Source organism: Camelus dromedarius, chromosome 4 (genome assembly GCF_036321535.1).
Source record: "Camelus dromedarius isolate mCamDro1 chromosome 4, mCamDro1.pat, whole genome shotgun sequence".
NCBI classification, from domain to species: Eukaryota; Metazoa; Chordata; class Mammalia; order Artiodactyla; family Camelidae; genus Camelus; species Camelus dromedarius.
The window spans coordinates 9862487-9888881 of NC_087439.1; the positions used below are offsets into that span (position 1 = coordinate 9862487).

General features: G+C 44.2%; 1 protein-coding gene across 1 annotated transcript in view; it reads right to left on the reverse strand.

Annotated features, from left to right (window-relative positions):
• CLASP1 (cytoplasmic linker associated protein 1) overlaps nt 1-26395 on the reverse strand; it is a 192190-nt gene that overhangs the window by 46845 nt on the left and 118950 nt on the right. Inside the window, exons 24-31 of the mRNA XM_064484683.1 lie at nt 25235-25342; nt 23347-23373; nt 21703-21870; nt 15849-15956; nt 8700-8803; nt 5514-5758; nt 3831-3894; nt 1378-1541 (exon numbers count right to left, since the gene is read on the reverse strand). Of these exons, the coding sequence (XP_064340753.1) occupies nt 1378-1541; nt 3831-3894; nt 5514-5758; nt 8700-8803; nt 15849-15956; nt 21703-21870; nt 23347-23373; nt 25235-25342 (988 nt within the window). The remainder of the gene's footprint in view (nt 1-1377; nt 1542-3830; nt 3895-5513; nt 5759-8699; nt 8804-15848; nt 15957-21702; nt 21871-23346; nt 23374-25234; nt 25343-26395) is intronic.

A 26395-nucleotide genomic window follows, 5' to 3' on the forward strand; every position in this document is an offset into this window, starting at 1 on the left:
GAGAAACTGGGCCATATAAAAGTTATTAAGCTGATGACAACTGTCTGAGTGATCTGAGTCATTTGTCTAGTCTTGTATAAGTTCAGTAATCTGACCCATTCCCCCCCATCTCCACCAAGTCACAACCCAGACTTTACACTAACAGAGGCTGTGGATGGGAACCTATGTTACACAGGAATGGAACATTTCTAGTGGGACTTAACAAGACACTGAGGTGTTAAAAATACTAAGGTCTTCAGAGGATGTAAACAGATATTCTAAAATTTTTTTTTTTTTGAAGAGAAGAGAATCTCTCATTTTGTATATTTTTTACAGTTGTCTTAGGCATTCACAAAAATAATGCCAACTCAAGGAAGGCCTGGGCACTGCATCTTGTGGATTGCTGGGATATTTCCACAAATAGCAAGAGAATGCAATGTGGTTATTGAGTAAGAAAGTAGGTCTTGTAATATCGCAATGGTCTAGTTCCCATCCCACCAAGACATCTTCCCAAAGACGACATACAAATGGCCAAGAGGTACATGAAAAGGTGCTCAACATCACTAATTATTAGATAAATGCAGATAAAAACTACCATGAGACATCGCCTCACATCTGCTAGGATGGCCGTTATCAACAAGACAGGAGATAACAAGTGCTGGTGCAGCCACTGTGGGAAACAGCACAACAGTTCCTCAAGAAAATCACAGCTAGAACTTCCACAACATGATCCAGCAATCCCACTTCTGGGCATAAATCCAAAGGAAAGGAAACCACTACCTCAAACAGCTGTCCATGTTCACTGCAGCATTATTTATAGTAAGACATGGAAATAACCAATGTGTATATAGGTGGATGAATGGATAAAGAAAATATGGTGCATACATACACTGGAATATTATTCAGTCATAAAAAAGGAAGGAAATCCTACCATTTGTGACAACATGGATGAAACTTCAGGGCATTATGTTTAGTGAAATAAGCCAGAAAGACAAATACCATATGATATCACTTTTATGTGGAATCTAAAAAAAAGTCAAACTCATAGAAACAGAGGAGAATGGTGGTTGCCAAGGCTGGGGAGGGGGAACGGGAAGATGCCGGTCATAGCGCCCAAACCTCCAGGAACAGCTGTGACATGAGGAGGTTCAGGGAACCCAGTGTGCGGCATGGTGACTCAGGCACAACACTGGGTCACACACGTGCTAAGAGAAGGCTTGCCAGATGCACAGCAGCAATGGTAATCACATGGGGAGGGATGTATAACTAACACTGTAGCGGCCGGTCAGCAACACACACATGGTCAGACATACACATCACACACTTCAGACCCACACCCTCTAAAGTGTCCATCATACCTCAAAAGCTGGGGAAAATGACCCTGCCCCAAACACTTGCCTTGTGACATCGAGAGCCTTCTGAACTTTTGCTTGCACAGATCCGAGTAAATCTGCTCCCATTTTCTTAAGTAATTGTGTGAGAAGAACAAAAAGCCAGTCCTGCAAGTCATCCTTATGAATTATTATAAAATCCACAAGGGTCTCCAAAAACATACTGAAAACCTGGACACAAATGAAACCCAAAGATTTCACATATTTAATTCATCATTTCCTCCAAATTTTCCAAAACAATAAAAATGCCCACATTGGCTTTGTCCAGACTCAGAACTTAGGTTAACACTGTTAACAACAGGACACATAAAAGAAAACAGATAAAGGAGAAAGGACTGGGACTTACTCTCTGTTGTGAATTCCACCGCAAACCAGCCATGCAAGGAAACAGATTCCACGTTAGTCCAAAGTGAATTCATACCACGTTCATGCAGTTTCTTAAAAAGACCTGAAAAGGCTACAGACTGATAAAATACGCTCCCCTCCCCTACATGCCTTTAAAATTCAGTACAGAGAGAAATCAACTTCGCTGAAATGTTAGTTTATTCCTGGAGGCCAGTCTTTCTTTCTTTAAAACTTAGCCATAATTCTATACTATTATTGCTCATTATCTAGCGTTCAACAAATACTATTACAGGATGGGAAAAACAAGTTGTGTATATATGGCTTTTCCTTTTTGATGCATTTACACCTACCATGATGTATGCCAATTCAGATGTTATAAAGTATTATCCTTATAAAAAGATACTATAAAAGCCATACTAATCTTTACAAAAGATTATGGCTTAGAATAGACACTGACAGGAGACACTCCTCTCACACTGCTGTGTACCCATCACTGCTGTCTGCGGGGAGCACAGTGCACAGTGGGCAGCCCTGAACCGACTTCAGAGGGAGAAGTGGCAGCACTTATCTTGGTTAACACATCTTGTTTCGCTGGGACAACCCAGCATCACAAAGCTACTCAGTGCCAGCACAGCAACTATTAAGCACCAGGAGTCTCCCAGGAGACACCTCAGGAAAAAGTCCATGACCAGCTGTGGGGTTCCTGGCTTGGCTCAAAAGCAGCTAGCAAATATTTACTAAACTGAGACCTCCAAACTCACTGTACAAGAGCCTTCTGACGGAAACAAATTTCCTTCTTTATCCTCACATTCTGGGTCTGAATCAGCAATCTAGAGGTGACAGGTAATAGAAATTTCATCAATGTCCAAAACTGTCTAATATCCCTTATGCTATAAATCTTATGCTTTAAAATCTGATTGTGTTTTAACACTACCTTAGAGAAAATCTTGATAATTATATCTCTGGATATCTACATGGCCCTTGAATGCTACGTTTCTTGAATTTTATTAATATTGCTACTGTTAAGGTTGCTGTAAGGGTTGTAACAGGAACTTTAAGACACAACTTGAGACGGATACTGAGGAGAGCGGCTGCCCCAGCAGGGCCCTGCGTTCACTCTCCTGGCTCCCGAGCACCAGCAGCAGGCCCCAAGTGGGTGCAGGAAGTGCTGGGTGGGTCTGACAGCTCGGGGACAACTCCTACGGGAATAGAGGGCAGGATGAGGGAGAGCATGTTCTCGGCCACACTTTCCGGCGACCACAGGTTCCTTCTCCCAGCAGGTCTCAGATAAGGCTATTTTTACTCAGAAAACTATGGCAGGCATTTAAGATTTGCTCATGCTGATTTAAGGTTCTCTCAATTTCTATAGTTTAGTTTCTGCCCTTTACCTACCCTTTAACTTTCCTGGTTTCTTTCTCTAAAACCATCTAATAGCCTCCAAAGGTTTCCCCTATGACAATGGTATTTATTTAAAATCCAGATCCCAAGTAAACTTCTGCCAAGGGTTCTGCCCCCAGTAAGGGCCACGTCCCTCACTTGTGGGTGTCTTCCCTCAGCAGGGGTCCCTTGTCAGACAGGCAGCCCTCAGGCTCAGTGCTCCCCCTGGCCCTAGGAGGTGTGGGCATCGCCTAGCAAATTCTTAGAGGCCGCAATTCTATGTGGTTGCCCAAAAAATTCATTTTATGAATACTTTCATTTTTCTACCTTGTCCTACAGAGACAAACTCTACATGGGATACAAAAAAAATTACAACCTTGATTATTTTCTTCACTACTGTAACTCTTATAATACACTGCTACTTTCTAGCACCTAGCCCACTGTTTGGCTAACAGGAGATACCCAAAATAGCTGCTGAGTGAACGAAAGACTACATCTGGGTCTCTCCATGCTAACTTGTACTTGAAACACGTTATTTAACTTGAAGCTGTACAGACATTTGAAGTTTCTAAGAATTCCATTTTCAAAGGATGCAGCATACAGTATTGCTGAAATTGGCGTTAGACCTGTAAGGTTTCAGCTGCCCTGGGGGAATGACCTCGCACGCGTAAGCAGTATGTGACGCGGCTCACACGGACATGCAGGGGGTCATAAGGACACACAGTTCCCAAACCTTACCTTGCTGTGAGGGTCAGCAAACATTCGGGTGAAAATCTCACACAATCTTTTCAATTCTACTCGACTAGAGGAAATGAAATGGAAATAAACAAACTCAATATTTAATAAGTCAACACTGAAATGAGTTACAGCTTCTTTAAATCCTTTTATTTCAGTCAAGTACACAAGCTTTATATAACTTTTATATCAAAGTTTTGTTCACAAAAGATCGATTTAAATTTTAATTCATGATGAAATTAAAGAGGAATATAAAATAAGATGAAAGTTTTGCTCTCATTTTAAAATGAACCTCAGAGAGTGATTACTAAGTTCATACCTGTGGGCGTGGCAAAGCCACGAGCCAAACCCCTCATGTCATTTCAGGTCAGTTCCCACGGCCACGCTGAAAGGCAGTGGGGTAAAGCAGGACTGCCCGTGGCTGGGGCCAGACAGACCTGCACTTTATCCTCAGTCCTGCCACAGCCAGTCCTCTGCTGCCTCTCTACCCAGTCCAGCAAGACACAGGGCCAGGGACTGGATGAAAGACGAACACCTCCTCCCTGGAGCCGCAGCCAGGATGATGCAGACACCCTGGTACTGGTGCCCTGGCTGCCTCGTCCTCAGCTGAACCCCTGAGTCCCACTTCCACTTCGAGGCTTGGTTAAAAAGTGTCACCTTCTTCCCCAGTCATCACCCCTCATCCACAAGAGACAGCTGGTTCAACGACCCTCTGACATTACAAACGATGAAATTTAGATCAGACCAATACTAATCAATAGATTTCTAGAGCTTGTTCAACTGGTACTTGGTGGACGCTAAGAATCAAGAAAGTGGGACCACCAGAATGAAGCAGGTTCTCGAAGAGTAATGATGGTAAGCCACCTTTGGTGTTTTCTGACAGATCACTAGAGCGTCAGAAGTGACCTGTGTTCCAGGAGTGACGACACCCTCAGGCACAGAGTGGAATCACCGGGGGGCTAAGGTGCAGGGGGCAGCAGGGCCAGGCTGCCTGGGCAACGCGGTGACGCACAGAGCCCACCCACGGCCACACTCATCCAGCCTCACAATGTATCTTTAAAAACAATTACCCAAAGAGTATAGTTTACTGCATTTCAAACATCTCTGTAACTTTAAGATTCATCTGATAATCAATGACTTACTAGTACTGTCATGGTTCACTAAGCAGCCTTTCTTCTTAGTTATGAAATACTGGTGTGTCAATGGTGCCTCCGAGCTGCTGAAATATGGTAAGAATACATACTTTCCTGGTATGTGTAATAACATGCTGGTTTTAGAAAACTGACGAAATATACAAAGAACAAAGCAAAAACAACCAGTTCTAGAGATAACACTGTTACTACTTTGGAGCCCTCCATTTCGGTGTCTCTTTACTCTGCATATTTATAAGCTACAGATACGCATACGGGTATCAAAAACTTCAGACCAACAGTGCTAGCTACTAGCATCTACTCATGACCTATACCAACCTACAGAGTTGCTTTGTTTTTTACCTAAATGGGAAACTGTCCCAAGATTTCTCCAGTAACACTCACTGGACAGACATGCACCGTAAGAGAATCACATGTTTCATAATCCTAAAAGGTGGCAGAGCACCTCCCAGATGCTCCCTGTTCTCCAGAGGCCAGGACCACGTCAGAGTCGCTGGCGAGGTCGTCCGGCAGGAACCGGCAGCTTGGGTCTCACCTCAGCGTCCGCTGGCTCTTCAGCAGGTTCTGCAGGCCCAGAAGCCCCTCCTTCCTCTCGGACCAGTTGGAACTGGCACAGTGGTTGAGCACCTCGGCCACGTCCTCCGTCTGCCGCAGGTAGTGGGGCACGCCGCCGTTCCTGGAGCCGTATGAGCGCTCCGAGCACACGCTCGAGGCGTCGCTGTTAGCGTCGTCGTCTGAGTACATCCCATACGGCTCGTACCTCCTCCTCACCGGCTTCTTCTGCCAGACCCGAGGGGGGAGAATGGATAGGTGAGACCCCTGGGGGATAGCAACAGACCTGCAGGAGGCACACGCAGGCACGCAAGCATGCACACGGGGTGGGGGGCGAAGTGGCAGATCCGGCGGTGCAGGGCCGTGACGGGTGACCCGCAGGGAGGGTGAGGTGGCTCTGGACAGTGTGCAGCGGACTCCTCAGTGAGACAGACCAGCCAGGAGACCCAAAGCCTCCCGATCCTCCTGCTTCATTTCATCCCTGATGTTATGAAACAGCCCCTCTCACGGGCTGGTTGTGAGGGTTGCATGGATTATGTGCCAAGTGACCTGGCGCCAAACCCGGCAAGGACGTGTGCCCACCAGCCCTTCCCAGCCACAGGCCACGGTGCTGAGCATGGCCCATGCGCACGTCTGTCTGAATGTGTGTCCTTCCTTAACAGAGCCTAAAACTGCTACGGTAGTGGCAGAGTGCCCTATGTAAAAGGCTTCTTAACCTTATGTGAACCGTTTTTATTAAGGACTTAAGAGTTTTACAGCACAAATAGGCCCCCTGGACTATGATCCTTGCTTCACTCATTTCCCTGCATGTAAAACTGTAGGTGAGACCCCTAGGTAGTACAGCAACAGCTATGTCAAGTAGGTAAAACCTATAAAGAAGGATTTCTCTAAGAGAAAATAAATAGTTATTGGTTCAAGCCACGCAAATGTAATTTCCAAGACTGTGGCTTGTACACACATCGCAGCTTACTCAGGACAGCTCCGCAGCGTACCTACTGTCCCAGCAGGGTCACTAACAGTACCTTCTCACTCTCAAAAGTATCCTTGTGAGGATGATAAATTATATGATCATCTTACTTACACATCAACTAGAGTCCTAAAACAAGAAAAATGCTGAATATATCCATTCATGAAATAATGATGATATACAAATAGACACAAACAAGGTTAATAAACAAAATGAAACACTAATGGGAAAAGGGGCAGGGATTGATATTAAAAAAACAATACCAGGACAAATGTGAGAGGTGACTGGTTCCAACACTAACAGAAGTGTCACTAGTTTCAACAAAATCACAATTCAGAACAGAATTTCTACACTATGCTATATTTTTTGTTGCTTTTTACTAGCTCCTAAAGGAAATATACTCACAACAGAAAAAAAAAGGTTGTAAAACAAAAGTTAAAGCACTGGTACCTTGCTCCTGGAGTCTCCTAACAGCTGTAGGCAGGAAAATATTGGAGGATGGGGAAAAAGCATAGAGAATTATGTCAGAAGCATATGTGGGGATTGTTCTTGCAACAAAAGTAAACAGCAAAACATATCTTAGCAAACCAAAAACATAGGTTAGCAAGCAATTCACATGAGCGAGCAATAAAGGAAGCGTTCCCACGGGCACGCCCTGCAGCCTGCACCTCCTACGAGACCTCGGTGCTACCCCTCCCCAGGGCACTGAAGTCCACCTCCATGGTCACCGTGAGCTCTGCAGCCCCGCCTACAACAGACTGCCCGGGATGCCCCTTCTGGGAAGCAAGGACTGCACGCTGTCTTCGGGGTGGGCGGCTCACAGACACCAGCGGTTTGGACAGAAGGGGTTAGGGCAGCCCGAGCTCAGGGGAGCCCAAGCCAAGGAAGCCGAAGTCCTCGAGTCCCACTGTGTCTCCTGCAACACAGCCCCTAAGGCAGCCCCCAAAGAACCGGGAGACCCCCCGCCGTAACCGGGAAGGGAGCACCGTCCCACCGTGGCTTGTGCACTGTCACTGTCTACCCCCAGACTTCCACTTCCTAAGGGCTCAGAGTAAGGAAGAAATAGTTCTAAACACTGACACCTGGAAGGAAAAACCATTTCACAGAATTTTGCTCCAGCTCGTGACCCTGAAGTGAAATTATCCCGAACTCCAGCACCTGCCAGAAAAGAGCCTTTCTACACACGCGGCTGATGAGCAGAGCTGGCAGCTGCCCACGTGGGGAGACAGCAGGAGAGTGGAAAACCGCCTGCTCAGGGATGTCTGTCAGAGAAACCCGACAGCAAGAACAGGTGAGACAGAACCAGGAAGGGGTCACGGTCAGTCACTGCAGCCACAGACTGTAACATTTTGATCAGACGAAAAAGGGCTGGATTTAAAACCTCAGGGTCTGAAAGGAGGATGTTATCATGCCTTTTTAATCAGAAGAGAAAAAAATCTTAAAACCGTACAAGCAAGACCAGAGATCAGACAGCTCCAAAGAACGTCTGTTTTAAATGCTAAGCACAGAACCCAGAATATGCAAGAGGCTGTCTTACTACCAGCTGAAATGCATCTTGAAGAAGCAATCTGATCACAAGCAAGTCTCCTAGGAACTTTTTGCTATAACCACAAATTTAAGGACCTCTGACTACTCACATGGATTTTTTAGAGATTACTTTATAATGATGCCAAAACAAATTCCAGGACTCATACCCTCGAAGAGTTCATCTTAAAACCTGGGAAAGTTTCCTCAAACAATGATTTAAGGACTCATTTAAACAAACCAGCATAAAATCATATCGAACAAGTAGTGAGGGTAATGGGATCATGCGAGATTTTCAAGCCACACCCTCTATTTCGTAACGTCACACAATGACACGTCCAGGCTGTGCCAGCAAAGCCTGTAAGCAGTGAAGAGAAAGAAGGAAATGCTGGACAAAACATGGATAAAAAGGAAAAAAAGAAGCCCAGTGACATCAGAACCTCCCTGACCCGGAGCGCAGAAGAAACACCTGGTGCGGGTAATTTCTGTAAGGCTAATTTTCACATACATAGAGATAAAAGTTTAAGAAAGACTTAATAATATAAATTTACCCAATATTTACACAGCTTTAAAAAGTGTCAAGGATGATTTAATAACCTGAGTTGGAGGAAACTTCCTGTTAAGACAGAACATTGCAGGCGAGTCATCCAAAGAGGCTACATACTTTGAGACTCTTACCAAAGCGTCTGCAACGGCAGCTTCCAGATCCGTACTCGTGCTCAGAACTCGCAGGGCGTTCACAGAACTAGGAACTCTTCCTGCCTGGCCAAACCCAAACCGGTCTATTTAAAAAACAAAAGCAGAAGATATGTCATTTTAATTCGAATTTTTCATTTCTTTGCAATGGCTCCTGCCCCAGCCCACCTGCTGGACAGAGGCACTGAACTGCCTCGAGCCAATCTTAATTCAACTACACTTGACCTCTAGTTTTACCTGTACTTGACCTGTTTACCCGTGGCAGGCAGCATCACACTGAATACTCATAGCGCATCCTGATAATGAAATAGTTCTTTAAAGGTGTTTTCTTTGTGAAAAGTGTGGAGACTGGGGGGCGAGGGGCGGGGAGCAGGGGACTTATTATCGCAGGGAACTGGGCTACGAGTTGTCTCTGTTCATCTATTGGGCATTCTCTCCAGAGGCAAGTGGCCCTGATGTTTGGTCAAATGAAACAGAAAGCTTCATGGTTTGTTAAATGAGTTCTAATACAATATAGTAAAGAGTTAAAACTTGAAACAGATACATTAAATTGATCTCTGCAAATCATTAGTATCACTACTGTTTAAATGTTATAAGCTCAATTAATTTTAGGTACTTGATCATGATGTGTCACCAAAGGTTTTCAAAAATCAATTTATTAAAAATCCGTAATCTTCATCATAAAAAGTTAGCATCTTCATGCAAAACATTAATCATTCAGATATTAATTAATATAAATTTTTCCTGAGTCCCTCAAAGGACTTTTAAATGACAATCTTTATACATGTAAGCAAAATGGACAGAATGAAGAAATTTCAAATAAATTTTAGCAGTTCAGACAAATATTCTAAGCTTGTCAACGATCATGGACAGTGAAGACTAACTTTTTAAAGTCCCATTAAGTGAGCCGACCAGCCTTCCTTAAGAAGTGCTGAGATTAACACCATACAGGAGAAATCAGGGTGAACTACACGTCACAAGTGCAACACTAATAACTGGTAAAAGATGCTTATTTAAAATGCTAACGTACAAGAAACCTTTGGAAGACAAATGTTAAGATAAAAAATGCTCTCTCTTCATTAACAAGTAAGACACTGTTTGGACAAGGAAACTCTCTATTAGCCATATTCTAGTAAAGAACCGTTTAGAAATAAAAGCTAGTATCTGCTTTACATGCATTGATCTTTCCTATAAAATGATGTATCTAAAATTTTAGGTATATAGTAAAACATAACCTACAAACTGGTGAACTCTCAAGTGTCTAAAGTGTTATTTAGCGTTTCTAAAATGTCAGTTTTGGAACATTATACCTTCCAGTGTCACAGAAAGGGAAACATTTTAAACACTGCTAATCAAAAAAGTTATATAGTCACAAATTTTTATAAACAAAAATTGTACGTTGTACTATCCCCTTTTTTAATGCACTTGGTCACACTGAATATCTTCAGTACATGTTTAAAAAGTAATTTAATGCACAATGTAAACTACAAAGTACACAAAACAATTATATCTATATGTATATAAATTATCAGTTGAAATAGGAAGCAGTTGTAAATCTGAGATTTATTATGCACATAGTTTTACAAACGATCTTTGTTCAACCTTTTCTTCCATTAAAAAAGGGTAGATAGTAAGGGATTTATGAGTAACAGAATGAAAGTAATTCCATTATAAGCCATTAAAAATCACCCAGCATAAACTTAAATAAAAACAGAACCTAAAAAAAAAAAAAAAAAAAGAAAGAAGAAAAAGAAGATCTCATGCCAGCAATTCTTGCTCCAGGGATAATACTGATTTTTCAGACACAAAATTAAAACTGTAAGAACAAAACAATTATCCTACGCTTTCCAGATGCACACAGCTTTGGAGAGGGAGAAAAAGTACACTTGAGGTAGAAGATCTTGAGAGAGCTATGAAAAGAATACTGTGAAGATTCTACTTTCTAGTCAGGGACTGCAGACCGTGTGGTACATGTCATCGGTAAGTGGGCTTCAAATCTGAGGGGAAAGCATCTGCTGGGTCTTTGTTTTCCCAGATGGGGGGCGCTCCACACCCTCACTGCTCTGGTGCTACTCGTGCTCCAGGAGGTGGACACACATGGCCGGCCAGTGTCTTCGGGGAAACTCACGGAGTATACACAGTAATAAGACGCACAGGTGGCTTCATTGGAGGCAGAACAGAGAAACTAACTCAATAAACTGGTAGCTGTTACCACCTACATCTGTGAATTAACAGTCTGGGCCTTACTCAGCTGATAAAACATGACGTGGAGAGCTGAGACGTCACTGCGTGCTGACTTCGGGCCCTGTGGAGAACCAGGGAATCCTGGTGATGTTCACGTGGGGCTGAGACAGAGCTTCCCATCTGCAGGTTGCAAAGGTGACCTTTGGCCTGACTTGATTATCCCAACCATGATTTGTTTTTCCATTAAAGTTGCAGGATAATCCATTTAGTGTTTTAGATATGAAATTATGTACGCTATAATTTGGGACATTTAGTAACAAAACAGTACCTCCAAATGACTAGAACCTGACCCTAGTAACTAGCATTAATAAACCCCACTTTGTTGGGAGCAAAGACTTCGGAGATGGCAGGCTCTGCTGGATGACACCCACACCCCACCTCCCCACGGGACACTCATGATGCCAACCAGGGCTGTTTTTCTCGGGGAGGGGGAAAAGGAAGGGAAGAAGTGCTTCCCCATCTTTCTGTTGGTTCAACATAAATACGAACACTGGAGAGGTGATGTTGCTAAGCAGGTGGTAGAGCACCTACAGCCTACAAACAGAGGCATCAACATTCAACAAGGTGAAACGTGGGAGCACACAGGGAGACAGACAGGGTGCACACATGCCAAGTGCGGCCAACACATGGGAGCCAGGGACAGGACTGCGCGGGGGTGAGCGGCGGTCATGCAGGAGCACTGTTCACCTGGCTGCCCCGCAGAGTCAGCGGTGGGGAGGGCACTAGTGGACCTGGAATGGCGTCGAGAGGCTGCAGTGAAAGGAAGGGCAACACCCACAGGGTTAACACACGAGCACCAGACAGGAGACGCCACACCTGGAGGGAATGGCTGCTGCCAGCAAGGCCGCGTTTCCTCCCCAGGAGAAATGGTGTTGGACACTGATGGACAGCACACGCCAATCCCGACTCCACGGCTGCCTCAAAGGCACTGCCCTCAGGGTCCCAGGCTCCAGTGACAGTCACGCCATGATGGGGATGTGCAACCCAGAGACCAGCAGGGGTCACAGGGCCGGCTTAGCCTTGGGGAGGGCTGGTGGCAGGATGGGCTGGAGGCAGGATGGCCTGTCACTCAGCTGGCAAGATGCTGGTACATGATGGTATGCCACCATGCGGCCGAGAGAGCGCGGATGTTCGTAAAGCTGTCTGAACAGGGATGGGGATCCACGGGAGGGTCCCTCATCAGTGACCTTGCTGTGTACCTGCCGCGGCTCCAGTTGTAGTCAGTCCGCGGCCTCCGTGCACGGGCACCTGCAGTGCTCAGGCTACGAGCACCGGCCCCGCCGTGCAACTGGGGCAAGTCCTGGCCTGACCAAAATGGGCCTCTGGGCAGAGGAGAGACTCCTGCGTCTCCGCTTCCTCACCTGTAGCCCCCACCTCTCAGGAGTTAAGGAGAATTAGAAGAGATTATACATTAAGCATTTAAAACAGTGCTGGGCACAGAACAAACGGGGGGTAAAGGTTAAGTGTGAATTCCAATTTACACTGAGACACTGAATATTCTTTTACCAGCAAGTACTCATCATAATCACATTAATTCATCAACCTAAGAACATACAGACTAAACTCCATCGTCAGGAGAAGAGAGTAACTTCTAGAGATAATTAGGAAATACAGACTTGGTTCAAAACAGGAATTTACTGACCAGAGTGCCTCACAATGTATGGTTTTTCTTTCCCTCAGGGAGAAAGCCCCAAAGATAACATGCTTCCATCATTACTTGGAAAGAGTGTGGTGGTCAAGTCAGAGGGCGGGGGTTTTGCAGCACTGACACCTGGCAATGCCGCTCTTCCCACCCTCCAGAGTACCGGGCCCGGCACAAACTCTGATACACACGGTTGTTTATTTAAGCTCATGTCTCTTTCTGAAACGTGCATAGCTGTGGAATAAGTGGCTTTAAACAGCAATGGTTAGCTGGTCAATAATGACAAATCTTCACCAGCATGCAAAAGGAAAAGAAAATAGGAAAAGAAAATTCCTAATTCCTCAAGGTGCACAAAAATAAACCAGCAAGCTCTGAGACCTACATATTATAAAATAATCACTTAAATAAGGAAACTGGTAAAATATTTTGTTAAGACTGAACAGCCAACTATTCAATTACTGCACAAGCACAACAGTATTGTATCCTGATAGTGTAAACTAAAAGCAGCGTTTAAGCAATACCTGATCTGAAGGTTCCTCATAAGGTCCGTCCTTTGGTTCTGTTTCAACAAATATTCTACAGCAAACCTGTCCTGCCCTGAGTCCTATGTCACGTTCTCAAGCAAACACCCAACAACGGAATCCAAGGTGGACCCACTTACACCCAGACCTGATTTACAGCCCTTAATTTCACCTAAAAGTTACCACTATAACCATTCAAATGTGCATTCACACCATTAAAATGGCTCAAAACAATTTTTTAAGAAAAATACAAACTTAAACCCAATATACAGTCAGTGAAACATAATTACGCCTAGTCCTTTTCTTTTAAAAAGAGAAGGTTGGCTATGTAAACTGACTCAAGGGAGCGCTAGCATAAACTCTCACTGATTAATACGGGGTTGAGAAAGAGAAGTAAGTGACTGAGAAAGTAAGAAAGGAAAATTCTGATTCTCCGAGGGGCCGGGAAGCTCCCCAAGGGGCAACGACCTCCTGGGATGTCTCTGTGATCCCCGGTCCCAAGGCCACGACTCAGGACCATTGTCGAGCACCTGCTCTGCACCCAAGCTCGGTGAGGCCTCTCATGAGGTGTCCAAGACGTCTTGGAGGAACAAGTGAGGCGGGGATGAGACAGCCTTGATGTCAGCCCTGGGTGACTGACGGCGTGATGGGAGGATGGGCCGCCCTGCCATCTCAGTTTTGTCATCTGTAGAACAGGGATGAGGCTTCCCAACCCGGAGGGTGAAAGGAAGCCACGGGGTGGTGGGCCTCCTGACTGCTCGGAACAGCACCAAAAATGCGAGTGCGGTGGCCATTCTCTTTGGACAAAGCTTTACAAACAGATTTAACCCCAAAGACAAAAAAGCCTGGTCTGAAAACTGAGCTGAGCAGGTGCTAACTCCTGCCCTGACCACACCGAAGACACGTGCTGATGGGGGTTTTGCTGGGAAGGGAAATGTCTGCATCCACACCTCCGGCCTCGGTAGCAGCAATTACACATGTCAACGCTCGGGCTGTCACCAAGACTCTGTTCCAGGGGTTCCACGAGGCCCTCAAGATGCCTGGTCCACAGACCACACGCTGGGCTGCAAAGGCCACTTCCAAGGACAATGACAGAAACAGCAGTGCATGAATGAAATAAAAACAGTGAACTGCCTCTAAGAGACAAAATAGCCATAAACAGACTAACTGTTCACTTGTACTATTTGGAAGGTCAAATAGTGAACAAGGATGCACACATACACAGCCTTAACTTAAAGGAAAAATCACCAGTTCACTCAAAAGAGAAGCATGTCTGCTGCCCTGATCTGGAGGGCTCTGAGCTAAGGCCTCAGGTGCAGTGCAGCAGCTGGCCCGGCCCTGCCGAGGCTCCGGGCTAATTTGGTCAAGTCTCACACAGGTGTCTTCCCACCCAGTCGAGTGACTTGTCCAGAGGCTCCTGCTCATTTACCCGTTTTCCCAGAACTTCATACAGGACAACGGGTCATGAAGAACACAGTCTAGATTTTGATTACTGGTAGATCCTGGGGAGAAGGGTTTGACATTACAAGGCGAGAGAGGCAAACATCAAGGCCTCAGGCCTCTATTCTTCCATCGGGACATTTTTACACTGGAGAGACCAGTGAAGTAATCAGAGTTCAAGCAACAGCTGAGCAGCCAGGCCCCAGTTTCACACACAGACTTGGATTATTAAATGATTCCTACCAGCCACGCTCATCATGAGGAAAATACACATCTGCCCAGCACTTAATATGCCAAAGAACTAGGACACAGTTACTGAAAAAACAAAACTTTCCGTGAAAGTTATCAGTTGACAGATGTCTTTGAGCATTAATAATCTGCAAAAAAAAGGTTTATTATATGTACATTTTAGAGAAAGGCAGGCCTATTAAAACTAAAAAGAAAAGGTAACGTCAATATTCCATAAAGGATACGTTTCTCTGTCTTGTTTTTCTTGAATATTAGAAATTGTTAAAAATATGAATTCTGGCTGCAGGAAAACCCAAAAGGGATGGTATGTCACGCCAGCAGCCCCAGCCGGCACCCAATTGGTGAGCTGAGATTCAGCACTTACAACACCTCATGGCCACCCAACATTGTAAGTTTTAGTCCTGGGATGGCAGGTCACAAACATTAACTGGCCTACTGAGCCCAGGAAGAATGAGAATCTCATTAATTATCAGAGGGCGTCACAGTTTTGTCCTGTGCTGTACACCTAAGCAGTTTAACAAAAAGCCATTTTTAGACTTCTTTAAAGAAAGCACTGAAATGGTTTGTTTAACCAAAGGCAAGCTCACATCCATCTGCTTGCTCCGGTAGTTATCTCCTGAAACTGAGCCGTTAAGTCTCCTTAATGTTGCCATGGCTTTGCCTTTTGTTTCTTTGAACTGAATCGCCTACAGTCTGACTACCGGTCAAAGTAAGAGCAGGCTAGAGGCTGGAGAGCTCCACTCTTCAGCAGCGCTGTCTCTGGCCAAGCTCTGCGGGCTGCCTGGAGCCACAGTCCCAAGTGACGACCGTCAGTGAACTGGTGCTTTTTCCCTCTAACATGTAAAACTGGAACTGCCAAAATTCAGGCATGCAGAGGGGACAATGGAGGGCGACTAGGGCAGAGGGAGGCAGAAGAGGCTCATGGGACAGCGGAGAAGGGAAGCGGGCCGTCCCGCCAGGGGGCGCACAGGTGCGCAGGTGCGCGGGGCGCGCAGGGGCGGGGCTCTAGCGGGGGCGGCGCCTGCGCGTACTCACCGAGCGGAGCGAAGCCCCGCGCAGGGCTGGTATCGCGGCTGCTCTCACGGCTGGTATCGCGGCTGCACCCCTGACTCATGCTGGGTCGAGGGATACGGCTGCTCCGCGCTAATGTGCAGCATGAGGGGTTTCAGAGAAGGTGAACAAGTTTAATGGAGACAGAAAAACTCACAAAACGTCATCACATTCCGTTAATGTAACCACGACGCCCTCCACACCTATCCGGGCTGAGGCCTCACTGACCACGTGCCAGTGACAAGAGCAGTTTGGATAAAAACCCCATTATGCTCCCTCACAACCTGTGAATTTTAGTGTGAAGGTGAAATGACACCTAAATTTAAGAAATGAAAAAAAGGAAGCTTGCCAAAGAGCAAACTAGCATCAGAAAATACAAGATAAAAGTCTTCTAGAGATGGTCTGTTTATTACAGCTTTAGCAAACTTCTCCACAAGAGGATAAAAGACCACAGTCATTTTCATATGCACTGGGTTCTTAGATAATTTAATTTGGGTTAAAAAACAGAACACAGGCTCTGGTCACTGAACTCTGAACTCACCTAATTAGAAGGTCACTTCCCCCAGCCTGGCCCTCTTCACAAAAAGAATTAGGACTCACACAGCCACACTGCCTCCTACTTCAAGTAAGTGTGCGGCTGCTTCAAACACAATTATCTAAGCCAACAGATACCAGGAACGGGGCTGCTGTTCCTTTATTTACTGGTGTTGACAATCATCCCTGCTTTTTCTATGGGAACCTAAAAAAGATCTGCCCGCCATCCCTACAAGGCCCCCGCTAGAACAGCCTTACACCAGGGTCTGCAGCGTGCGGACTGATAAGGATCTACTAATTCTGGACTGGAGAGAAATGTCTTTCTCAGAAATTTTGGAAAAAGCAGACTTGATTCACTGATGTAAAAAACAAACATTGCAATGAGCAAAGCCTATGGTTTCAGAGCAAAGGCAGATTTATTATATGGTCAAACTGTAACAAGAACGTCTCATAATCAAGACCCTAAAACTCCCTGACAGAAGGATATGGAGGTAAAATCCAACCAACCCCCTATGGTCTCTGCTCAGTGCCAGAGGTGAATCTGACCCTAAAGGGACGTAAGCAACGTCCGCATGCTTAGGTCTGCACTAGCAAGCAAGGCAGAGTCAAGCGCAGGAACGCCACCTGAGCTGTCAGTCCAAGCAGAGCCTCGTGTGGAGTTCTCTAGGAATCCCTCAATTCGCCTTCGTTGGCTAGAGTGACACGGAAGCACTGAGCTTTCACTCAAAGTGGCAGTGATGACCTAATCAGCAATTCCTGATAGCGTTCTCAACAGCTCCTACCACGAGGGCGAAATCAAACCCTCAAGACACCCGGAAGTATCACTGACCCCATCAATACACAGAAAGTTACAAAACCTACAAAGCAGTACTACGTATCCTCAGAGGATCAATGCCACACCTCACTTAGGAGGTGCCCTCTCCTGTCTCATACTAACTCACCAGTCCGGCCACCGAGCCTCCATGTAGGAAGGTTAGAAAGAGAGGGTCCCAGCATTTAAATAAGAAAGGTACTGTGAGGTAAAGTAAAAAAGCAGGTCCTTCTGAGCTCCTTGCTGAAAGATGTGTGAAAATCTTGTCTTATTCCACTGCCCACTCCGAAACAATCAGGGGGAAGGTACAGCTCAGTGGTCAAGCGCTGCTTAGCATGCCTGAGGTCCTGGGTTCCATCCTCAGCACCTCCATTTAATAAGTAAATAAATACATAACCTAATTACCCCCCCAACAAACAAAAGTACACGAGGGAAAGATGTACACACATCACGTGTAGAGAAACAAAGACAAACAGATTGTCAGAAACAATGCAAGTAAGAATACAGTGGAATAATGTTTTAAATACTGAAAGAAAAAAACTGTCAGCCTAGACTTCTATACCAAATGAAAATATCTTTCCAAAATGAAAATTTAAAAAGTTTAAAAACAAAACAAATGATCAATAAGTAATAAAAATACTCCTGATAGTTTTCATATGTGCACATGCTTGGTTGACCATTTTCTTATAGTTCTTGCCTAATTATTCTGGGTCCGCACCTAGCTCTCCTTTCTTCCTTAAATTTACACACGTGTAGCAGGAATGGGAAATCTCTGCTGTCTCCCCAAGCTGAGCTTGCTCTGTGAGGACAGTAAAGAGCACGAGAAGGACTAAGCAGGTATGATCTGAAATAACAACCATCACAAATCCTATCTACCCTCCTAGGGTCTCACTCAGGGAGAGGTCATGCACCCATTAGTGCAGAAGGGCCCCTTTAGCATATGGCTAGTAAGAAAACCTAGAGAAAAATAATTGTTTATAGTTCTAATTGTCCCAAGCTTCATTAAAGTATATTTAGTGGTTATATCAACATTTAAATGTTGGATAATTTAAAATACAAGACAAAAAAATACCCACTTACAACATTTCCAAAGACCCATCTACAGGGAGGATTTAAAATAAGTATACAAAGACTAATCAATCAGGTGGTCAAAACTAAAACACAACAAATCAAATCAACCTGTCCCTTTGCAGAGGGCTGAAACCGAACACTCTGAGGATATGTTATGAAGGAGAAGGTGTAAGAGGAGGAAGACACGGCAAAAACAGACCTGCCGTTCGAACTGTTTAAAGACCGCATTCCTGTAAGTCCTGGAGCCCTGGGCTTACACAGAACACAGGGAAGCCTTGAAAACATCACTGGTTTTCATTTCTTGAGCAACACTACCTTTATAGTGTTTTAAGGGAAATTCTGACTCTTGTCTTTTAAGGAAGGGTCCTCCCAGAACTCACATCAGCAGCAGAGCACAAGAAGAAGAATGAAAACTCACACAGCAGTTAAAGACATGGGACATCTCTCTAGTCCAGACATTTTCACGTTTTGGTCTTGCACACAGTTGTCTAGTTTAACAGCTAAAATTGATTTTTTAAATTCTTTTGCAAAATATTTTTAACCAGTAAACCTGAGAATACTTTAAATACATATCCACAGAAGCTTAGGGGCAGAGAGCCTAATGTCTTCATGGCCTTTTCAACAGATGCGTTGGGAGAAGAAGGGAACCAAAGGCAAATTTCCAAAAAGAAACTGCCCAGATGTCAGCTATCCGTGTAACTGCATCGCAAGTCCCAGAATGAAGCCATGTACACAGCTGTTCTCTCTGGTTGGACAGTTTATGAAGGGGTAACTGCTGGGAAAGCACCCAATGGCAGTGTTTTATTGTTTCCTGGATGTCGAACAGGAATTACCTCTGTTTTACTCAAGAAACCTTAAGTGCTAAATAGGAAGAGCTCTGACATTTTTTATCACAGATGAGATGGAAAGATTTAGTTAAAAAATATTATTTCAAACAAAAAAAAGGCATAGTTGAACCACACATAATTTTCAGATAACTAGTAATTAATTCTCAGTGCAAATTTCAAGCCTAGTTTAGCTGTGATTAAAACTATTAATTGGTTTGGGGATTACAGAAAATGTTCTCAAAAGATGCCCCTACTTTTTCTTGAATATTTATATGTAAAGTTGCTATACAATGAACCAGATGTTTAGACACACAGGTATATAGCCAGTATATACTAAACAGTAAGAGAAATACACAGTCTGTTACAGAAAAATGCAAGTATGCCTGGCAGGAAGAAGTGGAAAGATGTACTTTACTAATATATATGTATTTTATACCTGTGTATGTGTGTCCTCACAGTGTATAGGAATTTAGTATCTTCTTTAATCAGAACTGTATCTATGACCTCACAGCGCCACCCATAACTCATCTTAATGAACATCAAGGAAACAACCTTCTTCAAAATAATGTTTCAAATAAGAACTCTTTGGAAGGGAACAGCTCCTACCTGCTTCTTACTGATGGACATTCCATGGTACCTCTTTTAAAGGCTTATTAAATGCTGTCTTTTCAACCACCCACACAGCAGACTTCATCGTTAAAACCAGAGACGACCAGCTGCGAGGTCCTGGTTATGTAAGACAACCAAGGGTGGGTTACTTCCCAATTTCAAGACGAAGATAAAATGGCACCTTTAGTAAACATAAAACTAAAATCCTATAGAAAAGAATTTTTTAAAGCATGAAACTAATCTGGATTGCCAAGAAACATCCTATAAATTTAAACAATTAGCTATAGGAAAGGACAGCTGAAACCTCAAACCTACATCTGAAATCTAATGCATTTTCCAGACAAAACCAGGTCCAAACACACACATGCTACAGCATCAAATCTGAAGTGTAGATATTCCGGTCATGACATTTTTTCTGGTTGTATCCACATTACTCACTACTGTCGGATCCAAATAAACTCATCAGAGCTCAGGGACCACGTTACATAATGCCAGCAGACAGTTGGCATCGTGCAGAATTAACAAAACCACTGCCTGATCACGTCTCTCCCTTGCTTTGGAAACGCTGGTCAAACCAAATTCTGTTGATTCTACCTCTGGAGCACCGGCTTCTCGTCGCTCAGGCAGCCTTCCAGGATCTCCATGAGCGGGGCACCCCCAGCTGCTCTGCCCTCACCTCCCACACTGCCCTGATGGGCTTCCTGCGCTATCAAGTGGACCAGCAGCTCCCCCGACCTGACCGCTTCTGCACAGGCTCCTCTTTGCCCTAGGACATTTTTCTCATATCTCCCCACGCCACCTAAGGCCACCTCATACCTCATCCACACAGGACCTACACTGGGAAGGCTCCCCGAGCAGGACACCTGGGAGGACTGTGGCAGACAAGGGCCCTGAGATGCTCCCTTCCTCCAGTACCAGAGCACCATCCCTGCCAGAGAATCTGTCGACAGTCTCACATCTTTACTTCTCCAACTACACTGCGTTTTTTTTTTTTTTTTTGTGGGGGGCAGTAATTAGGCTTATTTATTTATGTTTTTTTTAAATGGAGGTGCTGGGGATTGAACCCAGGACCCTGTGCATGCTGAGCACATGCTCCACCCCTGAGACGCAACACCCCCACCAGTTCTTCAAAGTCAGAAGTTAACTCTGTGGAGGTTACTCTCCCATCATAAGGTCTAACAATGTGGCTAGCATGTCGTAGTAGGCACTCAGGTAAGAGCTGTTGAGGAGATGAAAGAGTAAATGGGGAAGACAGGCCAACAGGACTGAAGAATACAGCACTCTGATTGCACACTGAAAGCAGGTGAAAATATAAGTATGAACACAGATTTTTCATAATATATTTCAAAAGACTTCTAACTTTTTTATTTAAAAGGTAGCATACAAATGAAATTTTAATGAATGGCTGTTGAACTGCTGAGCATAATTCATATAATCCTACATACTATTACAAAGAAACTAAATACTATAACACAGAGCAAATATTCCATGTATCTAGGTTTCCTCTGTTCTATGCTTTTGTTTGAACAATATTAAGTCAAAAGTAACTGTACATAATCTTTGACCATAAGTTTTACCAATAAGGTTAGAGAAAATCGAAATGAAAATAAATGTGGACCCTACAAATTGCTTTTGAAAATTTATATAGGTTAATGGCTATTTAGTGCTAATTAGTGGAAGAAAAATGAAAAACACCGGTCCCAGCTGTGAAGAATACAATCCTGCCCGTTCCCTCAAATTTTAATTGTTTGCAAAATGACCCTGAAACGTAAAAGCCCACACCGATGTAATTCTTCCCCATCAGTTTGAAGACTGAAGACTGAACATGCCATGATCTGCAGAAAGAAGGCTGAAATGTCTTTTTAACACAAAGTGACATCCCCAATTCAAAAACAGATCTCAATTTCCAACAGCAGACAAAAGCATTAGATTATAATCCAAATTATGATCATGTGGGGAACGTGTTTCAGTCTTTGAGAAACCTTACCTAGTCCTATTCGGTTTGGGCTTGTTTCCCGGCTACACCCCTGACTCCTGGGAATCTTGCTTCGTTTTTCAGAAGAGGGTGTCACTGGTGGGCCTCTTGAGGAGCCCCCAGCAAGGCCGCTGTAACCACTTCCCAACAATTTCCCTGGGGAACTTGATCGGCTGCCAGCTAAAAATGAAGCAAAACAAAACTACATGATGGAGGTCAGTCCAAGAAGAAATTACAGTAATTTCAGAAGCCAGTTTATACATTACTTTGGATCAAGTACTAAGAGAATTTTATATAAAAATAGCTTTCTAGTTAGTATTAGTGTCATTTTTTTTAAACATAGGAGCATAAAAGAACATCAAAATATCATTAAAAATATTTTATACACTTTAAAATTACTGGTGGAATTCTACAAAAATGCAAAATTTCTGATTCAAAAAAACAGGCTCAGGTTGAGCAAAGCCTCCCTGTTCCACAGCAAGTTTCCAAACAATCACAAAGGCAACAAACCTTTATGAGAGACAAACAACATATGAAACAAAACAAAATAGAATAGAGTACTGGAAAAAAAAGATATTTGACACTGATAAAAGAATAACTGTCCTTACAGATAAAATAATCATGAAGCTTTATGCTCCAACTAACACAGCTTTGAGCTATAAAACATAAAAATGATAAAAAAATACAGAGGGAAACTGAAAAGGCCAGAATTACTAATATACCTCTCAGAAAGTCTAATTACTAGTGAAAGATTTCTGTACTACTTAGAAATTGACAGAGCATGCTGTCAAAATTATACAGATATGTATAAACATACCTCCTACATACACACACGTATAGTCCAACAAACAGAATACACATTTTGTTCACATTTCCACACATGAATATTACAAAACCATCTGTGGACTAAGCCTCAAAGGAAATCTCAAAAACCTACAAAACTGGAAATTATATAGTACACATTCCCTGAGGTGTATGCAATAAAATTAGAAATTAAAAAGAAATAATACGATTAGTAATTTTTATAAATGGCTAAGAGGCTGGATACCTATACAACCATTTTTTTGTAGAACAAAATTCTCTCTTAAAAGAAAGCAATGAAATTTTAAGGATTATACCAATATACTTAAATGGCAGTCGTTAATTTAGAGAGATCATCTCACTAAGTAGAGAAGGCAATAAAATCGCACACATCAAGTGCACATTATTACGTACTAGGATGAAATGGTCCAAAGGTAAAAACCTTTGAAATAACACTTACCTGGAAATTAAACACACAAACACACACACCCCACCATCATTCAAATGAATCACTCGGTGACTACTTACAAACATTAGTATTTATAGTGACTGAACTACAATTTAAGTGAAATTCACTGTAAGAATTACCAGCACACACTGCCATGAGGAACCTGTCTCAGAATCTACTAATTTTGCCCATAAAATGAGTGCACAGGTAAACTATTAAGCTATATAAAAGGAGAAAAGAAATCCATTTCAAACTCTAGAATTTGAACATACAGGAAAAAAGCAGAAAGGTTAACTAAGCTCATTATAAAGAGAGAAATTAATATTGTGCAAGGAACATGGGGTGAGGGGGAATGCCCCCCGCCTCTTAAAAAAAAAAAAAAAAAGGCAATTAGCGAGACGGCTTACCACCAGCAGGGTTAGCAGATCTGGATCCTTGATTACGAGAGCGGACCAAGGACAGGCAAAAAGTGGATTAAGAGACAATAACACAATACAGAAGGTCAGCATGCAACACAGCACAAATGTCTATGTTCACAAACACATTAGCAAAAGCACTATTTTTCTAGGTTGTGCTCCTTCTGGTCTACCTTTGTACACATCATCTGTACTAGCACGTACTTCAGATCTGCCCGTGAGACACCTGAGGGCCTCCCACGTGCCAGACACAGTGGGTGCAGGGATGGCAGGACAGGCACCTCCAGCTCTGGGCACAGGGACGGTGCCCACTGCGCAGGAGGTGCTCAGGAAACACCAGCAGACTGAAAGACTGCTGCTAATGGGTTTCATCTCAATGTCTTACGCCAGCTCTCAGATATTTAAATCCTCAACCATTTAAAAAAGGCCAGCTGTTAAGGGCCTTAAATCTAACAGTAATGAAATCTACTTACTGTTAAACTAGAACTATGAATGCTAGTATGTCTAACATTTGTAAAAAAAAAAAATGTATTCATATTTACCTTCTATTAAAATAATTTTTAACAATATTGAATGTACATGCATATGGTTAAGGTCCAGGCTTGATCATTTGCTGCTGTTGTCTCCTTCTTGTGAGTGGAATTTGGTGAGTAAAGTGAAACTGAGGAGTTTTTAAGGTGGAGCCCTGAGGCAAGGTGCATTATTTTTGTAAGACTGAGACATTAAGCCTCTATCACCCCCACCACAGGAGAGCCGTAGTTTCACCATCTCTTAAGCAGAGGACCCAGCGCGGGGCGGGCCTGCTGAAGCCAAGGCCAATGAAGAGCAGACACAAAGAAACGTAAAACTCTGCTCAATCCTCCCTCCCCAGGAAAGGAAATGAGCCCGTACAGCTCAAGGTCAAAAAAACCCCTTTTTTCCCCAACTCAATTTCAACATACTGACCCATATTCAGAGTCTTGAACACTGTTTGTCAGGAAAAATTTCTTTGCGATGAGACCTGACTCACGTGCACGAGCCATGACTGTGGCCCCGGGCATGACCAAGGCGCCACAGGAGAGCCGGAGCCGGGACAGTGTTCCCAAGGTGGGCGCCTCAGGACTCTCCCGGCACAGCCTCTGCTGTGTCACCCAGCAGCATACTGAAGGCACCGGCCTCTGCGTCAGACACGCCTGGGCTCTGCAGCCACACAGCAAGATGACAGGCCTGGCACTTTCCTTCTGGAAAGGCTGGAGCTTGTGAAGATGAGAGTTACCAGGGGGACACGGAGAAGAACCAAACTCAGGCATTCTAGACGTCTCAGCGGGCACCTAAGGGCCGGCCGTAGACAGCTGGCTCCAGGGAAGCGGAGTCCTCCTCCGCCAGGTGGCCTCACATGGGGGAACCTTGACCCCCAGCTCTCCCCACCACAAAGAGAAAGGAAGCAGGGGCCCCAAGGTCACACAGCCCTGTGTAGTGGGGACATGAGACACCAGGTGACCTGAGAGTGACCTGGATGCATCTGTGTCCCTGGCTGCTCACACGGCCCACAGTGACAAACCAAGGGACAACATGTGTAGAGAAGCAGTGGCGGGAAGGAGGGCTGCTGCGCAAGGGCCACACTGGCGAGGAGGAAGGGCAGAACACAGATGTTCACGCAGCAGGTGCCAGAGAGCTGCTGATGGCTGAACTGGGCACGACTGGACAGAGTGCAACAGGACCGCTCGCTAGCTCTGCTCTGAACCCTGGGCTCCCAGCGGCAGAGCGCGGCGCAGCCCAGGGCGTTCAGAGCCCCACACATGGGTTTTCCCTCAAGTCGATGGGAATCCCATCAGCTTTTCAACTGCAGGATGGCTGTTGGATCAAACTAAGAAAACAGAGAGCAAAAAACACGTCTTACGCTGGGACTGTGAAACCACTTTGGCGCGGCTGCGGCCCCGACTGTCGGAGGGCGTGGCGGCGACGTTGGTGGCGCTCCCGGAGCTCTGCCGTCGCGTGCGGATCCGACCTGGAGACACAGCAAAGACAGTGCTTCCACAATGTCTTTAGGACGCACGGCCCACTCAAGAAAGCCACACCCCACCCTGAGCAAGGGGTGCCGAGTAACCTCCTTTGGGGAGCAGGTCTGCCCTCCGTGGTCCCGGCGCCCCCGTGCTCGCGGGTCAGGCAGACCCGACAGACAGGCCAGGAGCGCCCAGCCAGTCATGACCCTCAGCTGCTCCTGTGTCAGTTATTTTCGCACATTCTATTTTCAGGTGAGGAGGTGATAGCCATTTGACGGTTTGTTCCACAATTATTTTTTCAGATTATGTTCTCTGTCGTTTACTATCTATAAACCTGTCAAATTTTCAAAAGCAGAAAATAGTAGCTGTCTTCTTATGAAAAATACTATAGAAAAAAAGAGTAAATGCAAAACCAAAACAAAACAAAGCAAAAATCCTTCTAAACTCAATAATTTAACAAAAGCCTACAGCACCCTGGATGTGTGTCTTGATGTGTAGCCTTGTTTTTTTAAAGCACATTTGCCAGCAAGTTTCTAGGCTGAAAAGATGGAGTTTATTAAAAGAATCAGTATTAGGAGGAACAAGACCTAAAAATAATGCAATGTCACAAGCATTTATTTGCCACTCTAAGTAAAGCAATCTGTTGACTCCAATTATTAAACCATGAGACTGTGAAAATAAAATGAATTCAATAAAAATGAGTTCAAAAATGCAAAATCATTGATGGCAATCTTGATTAAAAATGAAACTTTTTAAAATTTTGCTTTCAAAGGGGCAGAAAATGCCCCACCTGCCAAAATTCAATCAAAATAGCAACCTGACTGGGACACACAAACCAATCTGAGCTCCACTGGCTTCCTACATTATTCAAAAGCATGTCTCCCTCATGAGTGGGGAAGCTTCCAGAAAGACATTACAGAAAAACAAATCCCAAGGCTTGAAAAAGGCTCAAGAAAGGGAGTTAATAAAAGACAGCATTGCATTAAAAAAAAAAATTAAAGCTAGAATCAATGACTTTTAATAGCAGCTGAATGACAGACGTACAGATTCTAGAATCT